This window comes from Microcebus murinus, chromosome 17, assembly GCF_040939455.1.
Source record: "Microcebus murinus isolate Inina chromosome 17, M.murinus_Inina_mat1.0, whole genome shotgun sequence".
NCBI classification, from domain to species: Eukaryota; Metazoa; Chordata; class Mammalia; order Primates; family Cheirogaleidae; genus Microcebus; species Microcebus murinus.
Genome location: NC_134120.1, coordinates 44,313,943 through 44,331,184, shown reverse-complemented (window position 1 = coordinate 44,331,184; position 17,242 = coordinate 44,313,943). Strand labels below are relative to the sequence as shown.

Genomic DNA, 17,242 nt, shown 5'->3' with positions numbered 1-17,242 from the left:
AGTACATCTATACAATGGAATACTGTTAAATACTTGGCAATAAACAGAGTATTGATGCCTGCTACAACATGCATGACCTCAGGAACATTATATTGTATAAAAGAAGCAAGATGCAAAAGACTACAATATAGGGCATAGTGATATTGGGGTTCCTTCAAAGCCTCCTTCCCAAAGAACTGTCATAATTTGGCCTGTCTGGAGGTTTTTCAGAAGATTCCATTTGCAAACTTGTCTCTATTTGACCTGACTGGAGCTCTTTCCTGGAAGTGTTGCTGAAAACATTTAGATTGTTTAACTTCATTACTGCCTGAGGTGGTTGGAGCAAACAATAAGGTAATCACAAAGTTTAAAAGGCTGTGGAATGAGATGTTCATAAAGGCTTTGAAAAGCTCCAACATAATCCTAGGAATGTAGCAGGCTATGCACATACGAGGGCTGTGCACATATCTAGGTATTTGCACATGCTGAGGAAAGACCTGAGAAGGCTCTAAGCTCTCATCTCTGGCTGACCTGGAGGCTCTCTGTAAGGAGGAAGTGAAGGCTAAGGCAGAGTTGTCAACTACCTGGCTGAGAGTTGAAGCGGGTCCTCCAACATGCACACAGAGTCCTTTTGCAAAGATTAGGAGACCTTTTTGTTTCCAGGCATTTAAGGAAATCTCTGTCCTATCATTAGCAGATCACTAAGCTAACAAAGCAGAGACTTTAGTGGACACACATGACAAAGAATACAGACTTTACAGAATTAGTTCAGAAAAGTTAGTACACAAAACAACAATAACAAACCCAGGGAGTGGTGAATGTGATTTCCAGAGTTGCCATATTATATTATTTTAAATGTCCAGCTTTCAATAAAAATTATGAGATTTGCAAAGAAATAAGTAAGTATGGTCCATATGGAGGGAGGGGGATGCAATATATACACTATCACTTAGAAAGACCAGATATTAGACTTACAGACAAAGACTTTAAATCAACACTTTAAATATGTTCAAAGAATTAAAGGATGCCATGTCTAAAGAACTAAAAGAAAATATGAGAATGTAGTATCAATAAAGAAATAGAAATTATAAAAAAGAATCAAACAGAAATTCTGGAGTGGAAAAGTACAATAGCTGAAATGAAGAATTCACTAGAAAGGCTGCTATGGATTGAATAGTGTCCTTTCCCCTCCCCCATTCATATGTTGAAGCCCTAAGCTCTAGCATGACTATATTTGGGGTAAGGAGGTAATTAAGGTTAAATGAAATCATAAGGGCAGAGCTCTGGTAGGACTAGCACCCTTATAAGAAGACACACCAGACATCTCATTCTCTCTTTCTGCCTTATGAGGACATAGCAAGAAGGCAGACACATCTGAAAGCCAGGAGGGGAGCCCCACCCAGAACCAAATCAACCAGCATCTTGATCTGGGACTTCTACCCTCCACTACTGTGAGAAAATAAATTTCTGGTGGTAAAGCCACCCAGTCAGTATAAGGTATTTTGTAATGACAGCCCAAGCTAACTAAGACAAGGGCCCAACAACAGATTTGAGCAGGCAGAAGAAAGAATCAGAAAATTTGAAGAAGATCAATTGAGATTATCCAGTCTGAAGAACAGAAAGAAAAAAGAACGAGGAAAAATAAACAGACTCTCAAAGACATGTGGGACACCATCAAGTGTACCAACATGTGCATAGTGGGGATACCAGGTGGGGGCAAAGAGAAAGGGAAAGAAAAAATATTTGAAGAAATAATTGCTGCAAAATTCCCAAATGTGTCAAAAATCATTAATCTATACACACGAAGGTCAATAAACCCCAAGTAGTATAAATGCAAGAGATCCATGCACAGACGCATCATGACAAAGATGCTGAAAGACAAAGGGAGAATCTTGAATGCAGCAACATCACATACCAGTGGCCTCCATAAGACGGACAGCTTATTTGTCATCAGAAACCATGGAAGTCAGAAGGCAGTGGATGATATATTCAAAGTGCAGAAAGAAACATCCTGTCAGCCACAAATTATGTAAACAGGAAAAATTCTTTAAAAATGAAGGGAAAATTAAGACATTTCATTACACATTTTTAAAAAACTGAGAGAATTCATTGCTAGCTAACCTTCTTTACCACAAATATTAAAGGGAATCCTTTAGACTGAAATGAATGGACACTAGACAGTAACACAAATCCACCTGGAGGAATAGAGCACTGGTAAAGGTAATGATAATACATGGGTAAATAGAAAAGGCATAGGTATATTTATAAGTAAAAGCATAAGTATAAAAGTATATCTTTTGTTTGTGACTTTTTCCCTCCTATCTGATTCAAAAGACAATTATTTACAGCAATAATTACACATCTGTGCTCTTGGGCATACAATGTATAAAGATGTAGTTTGTATGATAATAAAAGCACAAAGGAGCAGAGGAGGGAATGAAGTTAATAAAATAAAAGTTTTATATACTATTAAAATTAAGTTGGTATTTATATAAATCATCCAGCATGGGCAAATCTATAGAGACGGGATGTAGGCTAGTGATTGCCTGTGCCTGGGGGTGGGAATGGGTAGAGATTACAACTTGAAAGTTCTTTTTGGAGTAATGAAAGTGTTCTAAAATTACATTATGGTGATGGTTGTGTGCTTCTGAAAATTTATTAAAAATTGTATACTTAAAATGAGGGAATATTATTGTATATAAATAATACCTCATGCTGTTAAAAATATAAATTAAAATTATAGAAGTATTATATTTATATGTTAGTAATAATTGCTATCATCTACTGAATGTCTCTACATGCTAGGCATTGTGTTGAACATTTTATATACATTATATAATTTACTTTAATCCTCATGATAGCCTGAGAGATTAGGTATTATTATGCCTATTAAAAAGATGTGAAAACTGAGTTCAAAGGAGACAACAGAATATAAAGGTTAAGAATACAGGCTTTTACATCAAAAGGTTCTTAACATTACTTAATCATTATAACGCAAATTAAAACCACAATGAAATACCACCTCATACCTATTGAGATGGTTACCATTAAAAAAACACACACAGAAGATAACAAGTGTTGGTGAGGATGTGGAGAAATTGAGACCCTTGTACACTATTGGAAGGAATGTAAAATGGTGCACCTGTTCTCAAAAACATGGAGGTTCCTCAAAAAATTAAAACTAGAATTACCACATGATCCAGCAGTCTCACTTTTGGATATATATCTAAAAGAATTGAAAATAGGATCTTGAAGAGATATTTGCACACTCATATTCATTGCATTATTCACAGTAGCCAAGAAGCAACCTAAATGTCCATCAAAAGATGACTAGATTTTTTTAAAATGTGGTATATATACAATGGAACATTATTCAGCCTTAATAAAGGAAATTCTATACTATGTGATAACATAGATGAACCTTGAAAACATTGTGCTACGTTAAACAAGCCAGTCACAAAAAGACAAATACTTCACTTATATGAGTTATCAAAATTAGTCAAATTCCTAGAAACAGAAATTAGAATGGTGATTGCCAGGGGATGGGGGAAAGCAGGAAAAGGGGAGTTGTTTAATGGGTATATAGTTTCCCTTTTGCAAGATGTGTAAGTTCTAGAGATCTGTTGTGTAACATTGTGCTTATAGGTAATAATACCATGCAGTTAAAAATGGTTTAGATGGTAACTTTCATGTTTTGTGTTTGTTAACACAATAAAACATTAAAATAAAATAATATGAGTGTATATGCAATAAAAGATTATACTGTCCATCACAATTATTTACATTTAATGAATGACCTAACCTGCATGACTCAGTTTCTATTGACATATGCCTTCCTTTTCTATATCTTTCTCATTCATCTTATGTTTGCTTCAAACAAAAGTGCATTTAAAAATAGGTATAAACTTGGGAAATTTAATTTTGTTTTATTTCCCCTTATTTCCTGCCTTCATTTTTTTCTCCCTTCATGAGAATAACCTGGGACATCTGATTTTTGAATGTAATTGCTCTAGGAGGTACTTCCCCATCTACATTATTTTTCCTTATGCATTTCCTTATTTTTCCTTATGCATTTTATAAGTCTTGTCTTTGATTCACTCTGGGTGTCTGCCTCTTTAGAATCCCTGGAAGTGAACTTGCCTAAGGAAGACCCTGCCTTTCTGTTTCCACGTGTAGAGAAACTTCCGACATGCCAGCAGCCGTGCGCCGGTGTCTAGGGAAGAGCTGATGACCGTGCTGTCTAGACTGGCAGGTGTGCGCATCAGAGGCCTCCACTTCACTGAGACACAGCGGCTCACCCTGGGCGAGGTGGGGCTGGAGGAGGCCTCCCACACAGGAAGTGGACGCATGGCACATGATGTGGAGATGTGTGTCTGCCCCCCTCACTACACAGGCGACTCATGTCAGGTAGGACGTTTTCCCACCCACAACATTCCCCCAGGGCTGTTCTAGCTGGTGACCAGCACTGTGGGATGGTTTAGGGCACTCTCCCCATTGCTTCTCTGTCCAAATTTCTGCTGGGCTGTAGCTTATATTTGACCTAGACTCTCTACAGGAATTAAATGTGAAAAGACACCACCAGTGTCTCAAGATGCATAGGAAAGCCATGGGAGCTCCTAGATGGTGGGGACTGGAGAAATGAGAAGTAGGAAGGAACCTGATGGTCGGCATCCTAGCATTTGAGTCCCTGCCTTCCTAATAGCTGACCCAGGGTGTTCATGCCTTTCTCTAATCCAACCACCCTCCCAACCCTCCCCCCCAGTCCCCTGTAGAGTTGAATTCCAGAGAATATCCTGGATTCTACGGGGAGATACCATGTTCCAATTTCCTAGTTCACAGCAGGTCCATATTGTTTGAGGTCTGTTCAACCTGAGTTGTCCTCAGGTGATTAAAATGTGCCATAAAATGAAACTCTTCACTATCTCAAGCTATAAATGTACTCTTTTCCTAAAGAGATTGAAGGAAAGCACAATGTGAATATAATTAGTAGGAAACAGCAAACATTGTCATTCTGTGTGTCCCATATGCCCAGAGTATGCATATTTAACCAAACCCTTCACTTTCTTTCCTGGCTCCTTAATTGCAGAAAAACCCCAAGTGATCTGCACACCAGAGTTTCTATTTTTTAAAGCTCCCCAAAATATCTTACCTGCCCTGATTTTCTGGGGACTCCTGAGTTGTAATCTGTAGTCTGTAATCTGTAACCCCCACGGGTTGCGGGTTGCGCACATTCTTCCCCCTTTTCCCTCATCTCTGTTCCAGCCTGATTAAAATAGATCGCCCGAGGGAAAGAGTGGGGCCTGGGGATTGCCACCCTCTCGCCCAGGGCGTGTTCTCTGCGCGTGACTCAGCCTGTGATTTATGCCTGCGCTAATCGTCTAGTGCCGTCTGCGGGGTGAGGTGGGTAGAAGGTGATGCCTGCCCCACCCTGCGGGAATTACAGAGCGGCGCGCGTACCTGCGGACTGTTATGTGTGCTTCGGCGCAGGCTGACTCATGTGTAAAGTTGAAAGGTGGGGCCCCGGCCGCAGACAGCCTGCTTACCTGAGTCAGGCAGGCCCGGCACCGAGCAGGAAGGGCAGGTATAAGAGGAAGAGGCAGAGGACGGCGCGCAGCCGGCAGGACGCGGGGACCAGCATGCCCCCTGCAGCGAGGTGGTGCGCCCGCGGCGCGGGTTGGCTGTGGATCTTTGGGGCAGTACTGGGGCAGTGTCTGGGGTACAATTCACAACAGCAAAGGGTACCACTTCTTCAGCTTCCGGGTCAAAGTCAACTGCAAACAAATTATGCGGAGTTTAGACCCAGCCAGGTAACGTTTCTTTTAAATTTGAGGTTGGGACGGAGAAGGGTTTCCAGCTTTGTGACATTTTGAGTTAGGGTGATTAATGAGTAACTGATGGGCTGGGGGAGGGGCCGATGGCCGCCTAGTCGCTTTGACTGGCAGTGTTTATTACGGTACCTGACAGATTGCTCTCCTGAGCTATTAACCTCAAACCCCATAAACATCAGCCCACCTGGAAATGCAGAGACAGTTAAGAGCTTGAATGCTTGCGGGATGCTAATATGCTATGAAACTTTGTGCCCTTCAGAAAGCAACCAAGCCTCTGGACAAAAGAGTCCAATGCCTATAGGTTTCCAAATGCTGCTTGGGAGAAAATTCAACCCACAAAGTAAAACATAAGAAACAGTGGACTCCATGCTTAAGAAAAGTGATCAAAATTTGCATAATACCTAGCAGACTTGCTTCAATTTGCCAGGCATGAAACGTTCATAAATTCTGCTCTCTTTTTTTAAAATTTCTGGATATTACCTGTATACTTATGGAGAAATAAATCCCTGGTTGTTGAAATAGTCCTAGAAACCAGATAGGGCATAATTTTTATCATTTGTAGTACGAAAGCTTACCAGAAAACTTAACATGAAAAATCATCGCTTTGGAAAACCTTTGCTAGTTACAAAACTCCTGTATTTAAATAATATATTAGAATACATTCATTTTCATTTAAAGAATAAGTCTTCATATAATCTGAATACTTGAACTGAAATTTTTGTAAAATGTGTTTTTGCTTGCTTTATAAGAGATGAGAAAATGATTATATTTCAGGAATTGATAAATGCTCTGAGTGTCACATGATAGATAGATAACTCTTGCAGAGTATTTTTTCTGCTTCTAATCGAAAGCAAATTAAGATGGGTGATTTAGTTTTAATCAGGACAAACTATCCTCCCCCAAAGCACGTTTAATCAGGGTTTGTTTAGGCATGTTGCTGTAAACTAACCAGATTATTTGTTTATTTGAACAATTTGTTCTTTACCAAATACAATTATTTTATAAGCAGGTAATGTGATATATGGTAATAATTATAAGGTACTTGCCAAATATTAGCAGAGATTGTGGATATGATTGCACCAGCATTGGCTGCGTTTCATTCTGATGTATCTTCCAGTTGTGCTTTCAGCAAAAGTACATTCCTTTCATACTTCGATTCTTCTTTAGACAAGCCTATTCATATAACACCTAAAGTAGTCTATTTTTTTTTTGCAATGTGTTTTTTTTGCCTAAACATGGTTCCTAATAGCTTAAAGGAAAAATATATTGGTCTTGTTGTTATGTACGATCTGTATTCATTGATAATTTTGGAAGGAGCTCCTGGCAGCACCCAGGAGGTTCCACCCCAGGCAGAGAGAGCGTGGGGCTTCTGTCTCCCTGTCCTGTCTGATGGCTTTTTCCTCTCTTCTGCTTGACCAGGTAGAAAGACCATTATGACCATGGGTGAATGAGATTGGACTGTTCATGTCAAGATTTCCTTTGACTGTAGTTTCAGAGTCTTACAGACATATGTGCTGTTTAAAGAGGATTAAGACTATTCCTTATTTTGAAATATTAATTTTTCCTGATGCTTTAAAGATAGGGCATGTAGGAGATCAGTGAAAGAAACTGGGGACAATGTCTGATTTTAGTCTGTGCCCTGATTAGCTTGGCCAATATAAAGAACATGTCTATAATTCTATTTAAAGACAGAAATCTAAATAATTTTTAATAGCCGGTGTAAGCATAATTGCTTTTTTCCTCTATTGGAGGAATTCTTAACTAGAATCCTTTTAAAAAGATGTTAGTTCATGAAAAAAAAACTGTAATTTTTTCATCCAGATGAAAAATAATAACATATTATCCTGGAGAGAGTCAATGTACCAGAGATAGTAATAATCAAGGCAACATTGACCGAGGAAACAAGACCACGCCCAGGGAGACTCCCTCAGGGCAGGTGTCCGTGTGCTCAGTATGGAGCAGACATTGGTGAACAGTCCTGTATGTGAACTCAGTACTCTGCCCCTGCCCCCACCTCCCTGTTGCCTATGGACTAGTGAGTGGCAGCAAAGTGCTTCCACCAGTGTGTCATGATTGTGTAGGCCTCAGTTAAGACTTCTTATACTCGCGCCCCAACTCCTGCTCCTGTACTGCCCTCCTTCCCTCACTAACCCAAAGCCTCACTAGAAGAGGGCATAGCTCCCCAAAGAGAACTTGAACTTGAAGTGACTTGCTTAAATGTCCTCCCCTGTAAGGATGGGGATCCTGATTCTCTTAACTCATCCATCCTCCACCCCCTCCACCCACCCTCAAAACAAGTGGTGTGAGAAGACCCCTCTGCCTCCCCACTTGCCCTCTCTCTGACTTCCTTACCTTATGTACATCTCACGTTCCCACCTCGGCACGGGAACCAAACAGAACCTGACAGAAAAGCAGGTGGACCTGGCTGGTGGTTGAAATTAGAAGTCTGCACGCTGGATTAAGGAAAGAAGATGAAAAACTGAATGCTTCAGCTGAGCTCAGCTGAGCACACCTGTAGTCCTAGCTGCTTGGGAGGCTGAGGCTGGAGGATCGTTTGAGTTCAGTAATGTGCTATGATTTCACCTGTGAATAGCCACTGCACTCCAGCCTAGGCAACATAGCAAGACCCCATCTCTTAAAAAAAAAAGTGACTGCTTCAGTCAGAATTGCCACATGCTTTGGTTAGCAATTATTTTCTTTCTTTGTGTTGATTAAACACTTTGTTTGCAAAATAGGGTTGTAGCCCCGGATACTATCGAGATCACAGAGGCTTATATACTGGACAGTGCGTTCCCTGCAATTGCAACGGACATTCCAATCGCTGCCAGGATGGATCGGGAATATGTGTTGTGAGTACATGAATACTGAAATGCTGCTCGCAGGCAATCTGTTTCTCCCCATTTCCCCCTACCCTGATGGGAGACATCAGTGACACATCTCCTCCCAAACCCTAAATAGAGGTGGCCGTGTAAATATCAGAGGCTCCAGCATTATCAAGCCGGATTATTTTACATGTCATTTTTGCCTCCATTTTAACAGGCACCATCAGAAGAGAATGCGTGTCCAAATGATTAAATTAAATCTCTGCTTCATTAACGATATTAAAGGGAGGATTTCAGGGCTTAGCTCTTGCCAGGATATAATAAATCAAAGCCATTCCTTTGGGCCCCAGTTTTGCTGGGGTGACAAGAAGTTGCAGGAGGGGGCTTGTTGCTGTCAGATGAATGGTAATTCAGGAGAGAAGGGGATGCTGAGAAAGGCCTGAGGCTCACATGCAGTCAGTCCAGCACGAACTCTCCGCTATGCCAAGACAGAGCGCGGCTTGGGGAGGACAGGCGAGGGGAGGACATCAGAGTCAGGAAAAGGGCCACCTCCTCACTCCCTTCCTTCTTGCATCCCGGGGCTGCATGTGCCCTCTATTGGTTGTTTTTCTCTCGAGGTCTTGATGCAGTCTTTGAGGACTACAGCTTACCCACTGATAATGGATCTTATTTTGGAATATTTTATAAAATTCTCCCACATAAAATTAGTTGCTTAGGAAATTTTTCTTTTGCATCATGAGACAGAACCCTTTTTATTCTGCTTCTTTCATCCATTTTCATCAGAGTTCTTCCTCCCAGCAGCCAAGGCCTCCCGAGTTAGGAGAATGGATAGTTCGGAGGGAGGAGGAGCGTGTCAGCGCTCCCAGGAATGCAGAGCCCCAGTCGATCTGTGCTTCCTTGCAAACACACTCCCCTGGCACAGCTTTCCTCTGCATTGTGCAACTAGAGTGTGTTTCAATTATTTGAGCTCCTAGACTTTATTAAGCTAGTTCAGCACAGCCCAGGGAACTGCTTCCTTGGCAAGACGGGACAGGCAGGAACAGGAAATCGTTGTAAAGAGCTGCCCAATAGAATATGTTGTTCAATTATAACCTTATAAGTAAAAAAAAAAAAGGCATTAGGAAATACTGCCTTTCAGCTTGATATTGTTCCCCCTATATAATAGTTCATGTATGTCGTGTGTAACACAGGTAGATGCTTTAGTTAAAAATAAATATTTATCTTATCACTGAACCATTGCTAGATGTCAAGTCTGCCTTATAAAATCTGCCAAAGAACAAAAGGAGTTTTCTTTGTAGTCCATTCTCCTAGTGAAGGATAACTTGAGAAAGTTGTAATTCATATTTTAATCAAACAAGATTTTCTTTTTCATTTCCTTTCTTTGTAGCTCTGTCTTCACTTGTTCCTAATGGCCTTGTGGCTGCTAGAGACTATTCATTCATTCAGGAAATCCTTAGTGAGCATTTGCTGTGGTGGCAGGTACTAACCTAAGTGCTGGAGTTCAAATCATTAGACATAATCTCTCAAGAAGCTTGTTGTTGAGTGGGGAATGTGCATGTTTGCACACACACATACATGCACACACACTACACACACACAGAGTTCATGCCTGTGCTCAGTTAACTGCTCCATGGCTGGCACTGAGCGCTGATGCTGCCCTGAAATGTGTCCATTATGTGGAAACCGAGGACACAGCTCTCATTCTCAACAAGCAGTAATGAGGAAGTCAAGTACCTTTGAATATCAAAGGGGCCTTCCAGCTGATGCCACTACAAATTGACCTCCACCTCTCAAGGTCCAAAGTAAATTTCTAAAATCAGGGCCCTTCACCCATGTGCAAATATCCATGTCATTTCAAGAATAAACTTTGAAGTCTGAAAGATAAATAACCCAACTCCTTGCCAGTACAGCAGGACATGTATGTGTCCAATGGCCAGGGCAGGAGTAGCAGGTGATGCGTGTGTGGGTGCCGCCAGTCACGGGGACCTACAGTGATGGCCCCGCTTCCTGCCAAGGCCCCTGCCTTTCTCTCCCTCTCCTCCTTGCCCCACTTTCTCCCCGTGTTTTCTTCTCTCCCCCCAGCTCCCCTTGGCTTCTACTCTCTGTCACCCCTATCATCCTCTGTTCCCTTGTCCCTCCCCTTTTCTCATCTTCTTTCTTCAGTGTTCCTCTTTTCATTCCCATCTTCCCCACGCCACTGGAAGGATTTATCTGAAATCCCCAGCTGACGGCAGTTGCCCTGAGGCTCAGAGAGGGCAGGAAGGCCACCACCTTCAGGGTCGGTCTCAGGCACCCTCCAGTTGCATCCTGGAGCCCCCATACACCTCAGCCTCTGGGACACCCATTGCTCCTCTTTCCCTCCATGTGTGAGACCAAGTTTCTGCATACTCTGTTCCCTGTGCCTGGAATGCCCTTCCCTCACTTCTGGCCCAGCTAATCCCTATCCTTCCATCCTCCTCTCAGGCAGCAGCTCCTCCAGGAGGCCTTTCCTGAGGCTCTGGAAGGGCCAGCTGCCCCTCCTCCCACTCCCTCAGGACACTGGCACACCTCTGTCATCCTGTTTTCCACGTGATATTGCCTATGTCCATGACAGGGTTATATCTACCTCAGGGCAAGGTGTCAGCCTGTCTTTGCATCCCTACTACCGGCATAGTTGGGCATATAGTAAATGCCCAATAGATACTTGGTTTCAAATGGAGCTAGGTAATTACATGCTGTGGGAGTGGAAGTAGCTCCTGAGGCATTCATTCATTCTTTCACTCACTCACTTACTCACTCACAATAAAACACTAGGAAACTGTGTAGGGAGATGCTCAACTTTGCAGGCCTGATGAAGACGGCTTCCAGGGTAACCTCTCAATTGAAGGCAAACAGCATTTCAGACATTCTTATGGGACTTTTCCAAGCAACACGGTTATGACCCCTTCCATGCACGATCCTCTCCCTGGCCCTTGCGGAAGACCAGTGTTTAGGGTGTTTTTAGTAGCGTGTGGATGTCCTCACCACAATTTTCGTTTCTCCATGTTCTTGCTTCTAATGTTTTCAGCCTCAGAACTAAGTAGTCACAGAACTAAAACATACATGTCCAGGGTATGTTCCTCTTTAAAATTATCATTTGGATTAAAAGAGAAAGAAAACTAAAATGGAAAGGTAAATAATGAGTTCCAAAAGATGAATGTTTTATGAGAGAGTCAGGGCAGCTGTGCATAGTAGGGGTGAAGGAAGCTGCTCGTGTCCTCCCCTGACTATCCTGAGAGGCCACCACTGTGGGCTGGTACACTGCAGGGTGGATTGTTCCCAGTGTCCACACCTCGAGGAGAAACCCACACTACAGTAAGCCTTGAGGAAGGAAGGAGGGAGTCCGGACAGGGACGAGCTTTCTGGTGATGTGAACGTGTGAGCAGCATTCTACTTTAAAGGCCTTCCACATTTTCTGAAATGCTTACCAATCTCCCGTGCATGATTTTATATCTAGAAAATATATGAAAGGGTATTTTAACATCTTAGTGTTTTATATAATTTTCAGTTACTCAAACATTTGTGAAGGACAGATTTGTTCAATCTGGACACATCGATTACATTTATGATTGAAGGGCCATTTTTTCCATTGCAAACAAACCATATCCTCTTGTGATATAGATGTACATTGTTTTTTCCAACTTAGCTTCAGATATTATTTAAAAACTCACACCCATTAAAGCTTCCTACTCTAGCACCACCTCTGCATACAGAGGTAAAATCTATAAGCAAATTTTTAAAGTATACTTACTCCAGACAATATAATTAACACAAAGTATCTCTGAATTATCAAATGCTCACAGCAAGGGGAGTTTTCCTGGATGTTTTAGATGTTTATTACTAGCATAACCCCAAGAAAGCTTATAGCCTGTTAAAATTTCCACAAAATGAACAAACTCAACCCACGCCACTATACTTTGTCTTAATAGACCGCTCAGTTGCGGAGTTATATCATCTCAACACCTTTCTGAAGAACAACTTTCATAGACATTGACATGAAAATAATTGGATTTCCAAAAAATATGAATAGACTTAGATAAAAAGCTTAAATAAAATTAATTTCTTGCTCCTTTGGGACATTGGAATTAAGTTGAATGCTTTCTGCAGATACGATACAACTTTTTTATTGTTTTAACAAGTTCCATGTATTAAAAACATTTCAATTATATTGGTCTTCAGTATATCATTGTTATGTGAACTATGAAGTAAAATGACGGTGGTTTTCCTAGAAGCAATTCCAAGGGGAAGAGGGAAAAGAATCTATATTTCCCAAGGGGCTAGTATACTTTTTAAAAATCCTCCCAAAAGCCTTTGAAAGTGGGTGTTACTCTGTCCATTTGAAGAATATTACAACTGTATATAAATCATGCATCAGTGAAATTGATGGAAGAAACAGTGAAGCACAGACAGGAAGGAGCATGCCCCAGGATTCCGCAGCCATAGGACGTTACAGTGGGATGTGAACCCCACTGGCCTGTCCTCACCACATCACATCCCCAACATGACACACCACGTAACTGATGGAAGGGCAATTAACACCTTTTTTCCTAGCAACAACAATGATGAGATAGACAGAAAATATATATGGTTAGTGGAACTGATGTCGCTGTAAAGTCAGAGGACTTGAGTTCTAACTGTGTAGGTTATAATGATCTCAAGAGTAATAAATGTACCAGGCTGCTGTTACCTGTGCTGTCCACCTGTCCCTAGAACTGTCAGCACAACACGGCTGGGGACCACTGTGAGCGCTGCAAGGAGGGTTACTATGGGAATGCCGTCCACGGATCCTGCAGGGCCTGCCCGTGTCCTCATACCAACAGGTACTATAGAGACTTAAAAATGACCTAGAGAGACCAGAAGTTGTTTGGTGGTTGCCCAGGACTGGGGTTGGGGTGGGGGGCGGGAATGGGAACTGACTGCTAAATGATATGGGATTTCTTTCTTTTTTTTTTTTTTGAGACAGAGTCTCGCTTTGTTGCCTAGGCTAGAGTGAGTTCCGTGGCGTCAGCCTAGCTCACAGCAACCTCAAACTCCTGGGCTCAAGCAATCCTCCTGCCTCAGCCTCCCAAGTGGCTGGGACTACAGGCATGCGCCACCATGCCCGGCTAATTTTTTCTATATATATATTAGTTGGCCAATTAGTTTCTTTCTATTTATAGTAGAGACGGGGTCTCGCTCTTGCTCAGGCTGGTTTCGAACTCCTGACCTCGAGCAATCCGCCCGCCTCGGCCTCCCAGAGAGCTAGGATTACAGGCGTGAGCCACCACGCCCGGCCTGGGATTTCTTTTTTAAGGTGATGAGAATGTTCTAAAATTGACTGTGGTAGTAGTTATACAATTCTGTGTGTGTAACAAAAGCTATTGAATTGTACGCTTTACATACAATTGCCTGAATCACTTGATATGTGAATTAGATCTCAATACAACTGTTATAATAAAAAAAAAAATGAACAAAAGCAGTATGCCAGAAGAAAACAAAAACAGAAACAGTCTTTCCAAGCTGTATTCTTCTGGGCTTTTCCTTTTTTTTTTTTTTTTTTTTTTGCTTTATGTTCAGTGGTTAAACAGTTATTTCTTGAGCACCCATTACAGGCCAGGCCTTGGCCCTCACTACATGCTGGGGAAACTGGAATGAAGATGGGGGAGTCTCTGATCTCACGGGGCTTTACCTGGAGTGGGGTGGGGGGGGCGGCGGGGTGTGATCACACTCAATAAATACATACACAAGTAAATAAGAGGAACAATTTCAGATGGGAGATGACATTTTCTGAAATAGGGTTGTGTGACTGATAGTGAGTGAGTGAGTGAGTGAGTGAGTGAGTGAGTGAGTGAGTGAGTGAGTGGCTGCTGCAGGGGGTTGGCCAAGAGGCCTGCAGTAGGATGGAGGAAGCCACAGCAGCATGAGGGTCCCAGGCAAGGATGAAACAGAAGGGCAAGGCCTGTGAAGATGTGTTTAGGGACATGAGAAGGCAGGAGTGGCTGAAGTGCAAGATGGGAGAGAGCCAGAGCTGAGGATGGTGGGGCCACCAGGGCTCAGGTGCGGTAGAACTCTGCAGGCCGGAATGGAGCCTCTGGATTCTGTCTTCAGTGCAACGGAAGCCTTGGGACAGTTCTGAGCCACCGAGTGATCTGAGCTGTCATTCAGGCTCCAGGGTAGCCAATAGACTCCATCAGTGGGAAGCCACCATTGTGTTCTCATGGTAATCTATATTCTTTGGGCTTGGCACCTTGTCCTATTCTTGTTCGGCACAATGTGTTCACTGCAGGGTCCAAGCAAAGAACAGCATAACAAATAAACTAAGTGAAGCAAGAGTGGTTTGACTATCAAGAAGACCCTGATGAAGTATAGCTAGCACACAGGCTCAGAAACAAGTGTAGGCAGATTGACATCAGCCCAATATCAGGCAAATGGGCCAAGTCCCAGCATCACCAACAGCCACTTGCCCTAGTGTGGCTTTTCTGGAGAGACATATTTGAACTGTTAGCCTGGCTTTGCTATCTATGTGTTTGATACCTGTTACACCCGCCCCATCCTGCAGCTTCATTTGTAAAGGGATCTGTCGCTTGACACTTGCCCAGACTTGTTTGAGCAGAAGCTGGCAAAAGCAGAAAGCAGCAAGATTTCCACTGGGTGCATGGAGAAAGCTTTTCGGTTTTGTTTGCAAAGCGCGTTGTTACCATCCGGTTTAGCTTCCAGCTTCCATGCAGCTGAAGAAACATGTAGTCTCTCAGATTTAGCAGTAAAACTCTATTTTTGTCTAACATGCCTACCAGCAATGTTAATACTACTGACAAATTTCTAACTGTCCCTTAACTCTGCATCTATCTAAGAGAGAGGCCAAATAAGAATTCTCTTCCCAGCGAATGATAAATGCAGTGATTTTTCCCTCAGGTTTACGTAAGTGTAACATTCATGGGCAGATGTAGACACTTTGTAAGGCAACAGGGGTTTTTCGTGGTCTCTTTGTTTTTTTAAAAAAAGCTTTTTCTCAAATATTGTCAGTGTAGAACTAAAGGAAAAAGGATAAAAATTCCACAACTTGGTGAAAAAAAGATGCAAATGGCCCGTGGCTGTACCCACAGAGATGCCACAACAGGCGAGTGTGCTCTGTGCTCCTGTCTGGGGCTCCAAACGCCAGGCCTCCCCCCCCCACCGGCTTTTCTTCCCAGAAGGCAATGTGCCTGATACAAAAGAACTTGAATAAACAAGGAGAAACATTTTTTTAAAAAGAATGAGGACTCTCTGTTCTTTTTTTCTGCCTAGACTTGTTTTATTCCTTCCTTGTTATTTCTGGAAAAATGCTGTGGTAATCATCTCTTCCAAAGTGAGATACTTTGCTCTGTGTTAAGAGAAAGAATGCACTTCTCCAAGCCAAAAATAAAATAAATGCCTTTAGTCCTTGTTCACCACAATTTGCTCCATGTCAGCTGAGATAATTCATCATTATCTCCACAAGTCTTGATGGGCAGAATTGACTTCACACAAAAAAGTAGCCAGACACTGGGTTTCAATTTTCACTTAATGCAAGTCTTTTGCAGTAAAAAAAAAATAAATAAATAATGAGCTTAAAGCCTATTGATTTATGTTTTTACTGGGGCCTTTTTCTGTCTTCTTTTAAGTTTCGCCACCAGCTGTGTTGTGAACGGGGGAAACGTGAGGTGTTCCTGCAAACCTGGCTACGCAGGGACACAGTGCGAAAGGTGGGTGCCGCAGGCGGGGTGGGCGGGCTCTGCCAGCTGTGGGCTCAGGGCTGCGGGAGGGGCCCGCTGGGCGGTGGCTCAGCTGGCCTGGGGCTGTGAGTTTTACTGAAGGCTGGCAAAAGTCTCTTGGGAAAAACACAAGACTGCTCACTTAAGAAATCATTAACGTCTTTCTCGTTCTTGCCTTGCATATGTTTCAGAAACCTGAGAATGAGGCACAACACATACACAAACCCACACATAGCCCTATATACCCCCAAAACATGCCCCACGCACCTCTCCCCCATATAAACTGATCCCTAGGGACCCCTCCCCACACTTCTGCCTCCCCTTCCTCCTGCATATATCTACATACTCCTAACCTCCCCCCTATAGACCCCTATGGACACCTCCCCACACAGATACCCCTACATGCTCCCACCCCCATATAAACTCATTCCTGCACACTCCTCCCCACATATGCACATTTCTACACACCCCTTCCCCCACAGACACCCCTACTTACTGCACACGTGCACACACACCTCTATCCCCACACTATATTTTGAAACCTTTCAGGATAGTCTGCATCTTATTCATTTCTGAATCTCTGATGCCTGGCATGGTACTGTTCACATAATAGGTAGTAATGTTTGCGAAACAAAAGAATAAATGCTATAGAATGGCAAGTGTAAAATTGATGCTAAAGAGCCACAGAGACAAGCTTTAGTTGTTTAGGAGCAAGTTTTCATGATTAGCCACTATCACCGAGCACTGTGGAGGGTAAAGAAAGTGCCACAGTCCAGCTGAGGAAGTGCCACAAGTACTTGGAAAAGTAACAGTATAAAAAAATGAATCATAAGACCCACATGTTTTTAAGTTTAAAATGTCTTTATTATAAAATCAATACGTTTAT

General features: G+C 42.4%; 1 protein-coding gene across 2 annotated transcripts in view; it reads left to right on the top strand.

Annotated features, from left to right (window-relative positions):
* Positions 1 to 17,242, top strand: part of LAMA3 (laminin subunit alpha 3) — a 225,649-nt gene that overhangs the window by 149,636 nt on the left and 58,771 nt on the right. Inside the window, exons 38-41 of one of the 2 annotated variants that reach the window (XM_075993589.1) lie at positions 4,156 to 4,386; positions 8,543 to 8,656; positions 13,358 to 13,467; positions 16,267 to 16,347. In XM_075993589.1, the coding sequence (XP_075849704.1) occupies positions 4,156 to 4,386; positions 8,543 to 8,656; positions 13,358 to 13,467; positions 16,267 to 16,347 (536 nt within the window). Of the gene's footprint in view, positions 1 to 4,155; positions 4,387 to 5,311; positions 5,787 to 8,542; positions 8,657 to 13,357; positions 13,468 to 16,266; positions 16,348 to 17,242 lie in introns of those variants that run through there. The other variant, XM_020282436.2, reaches the window with a different exon arrangement.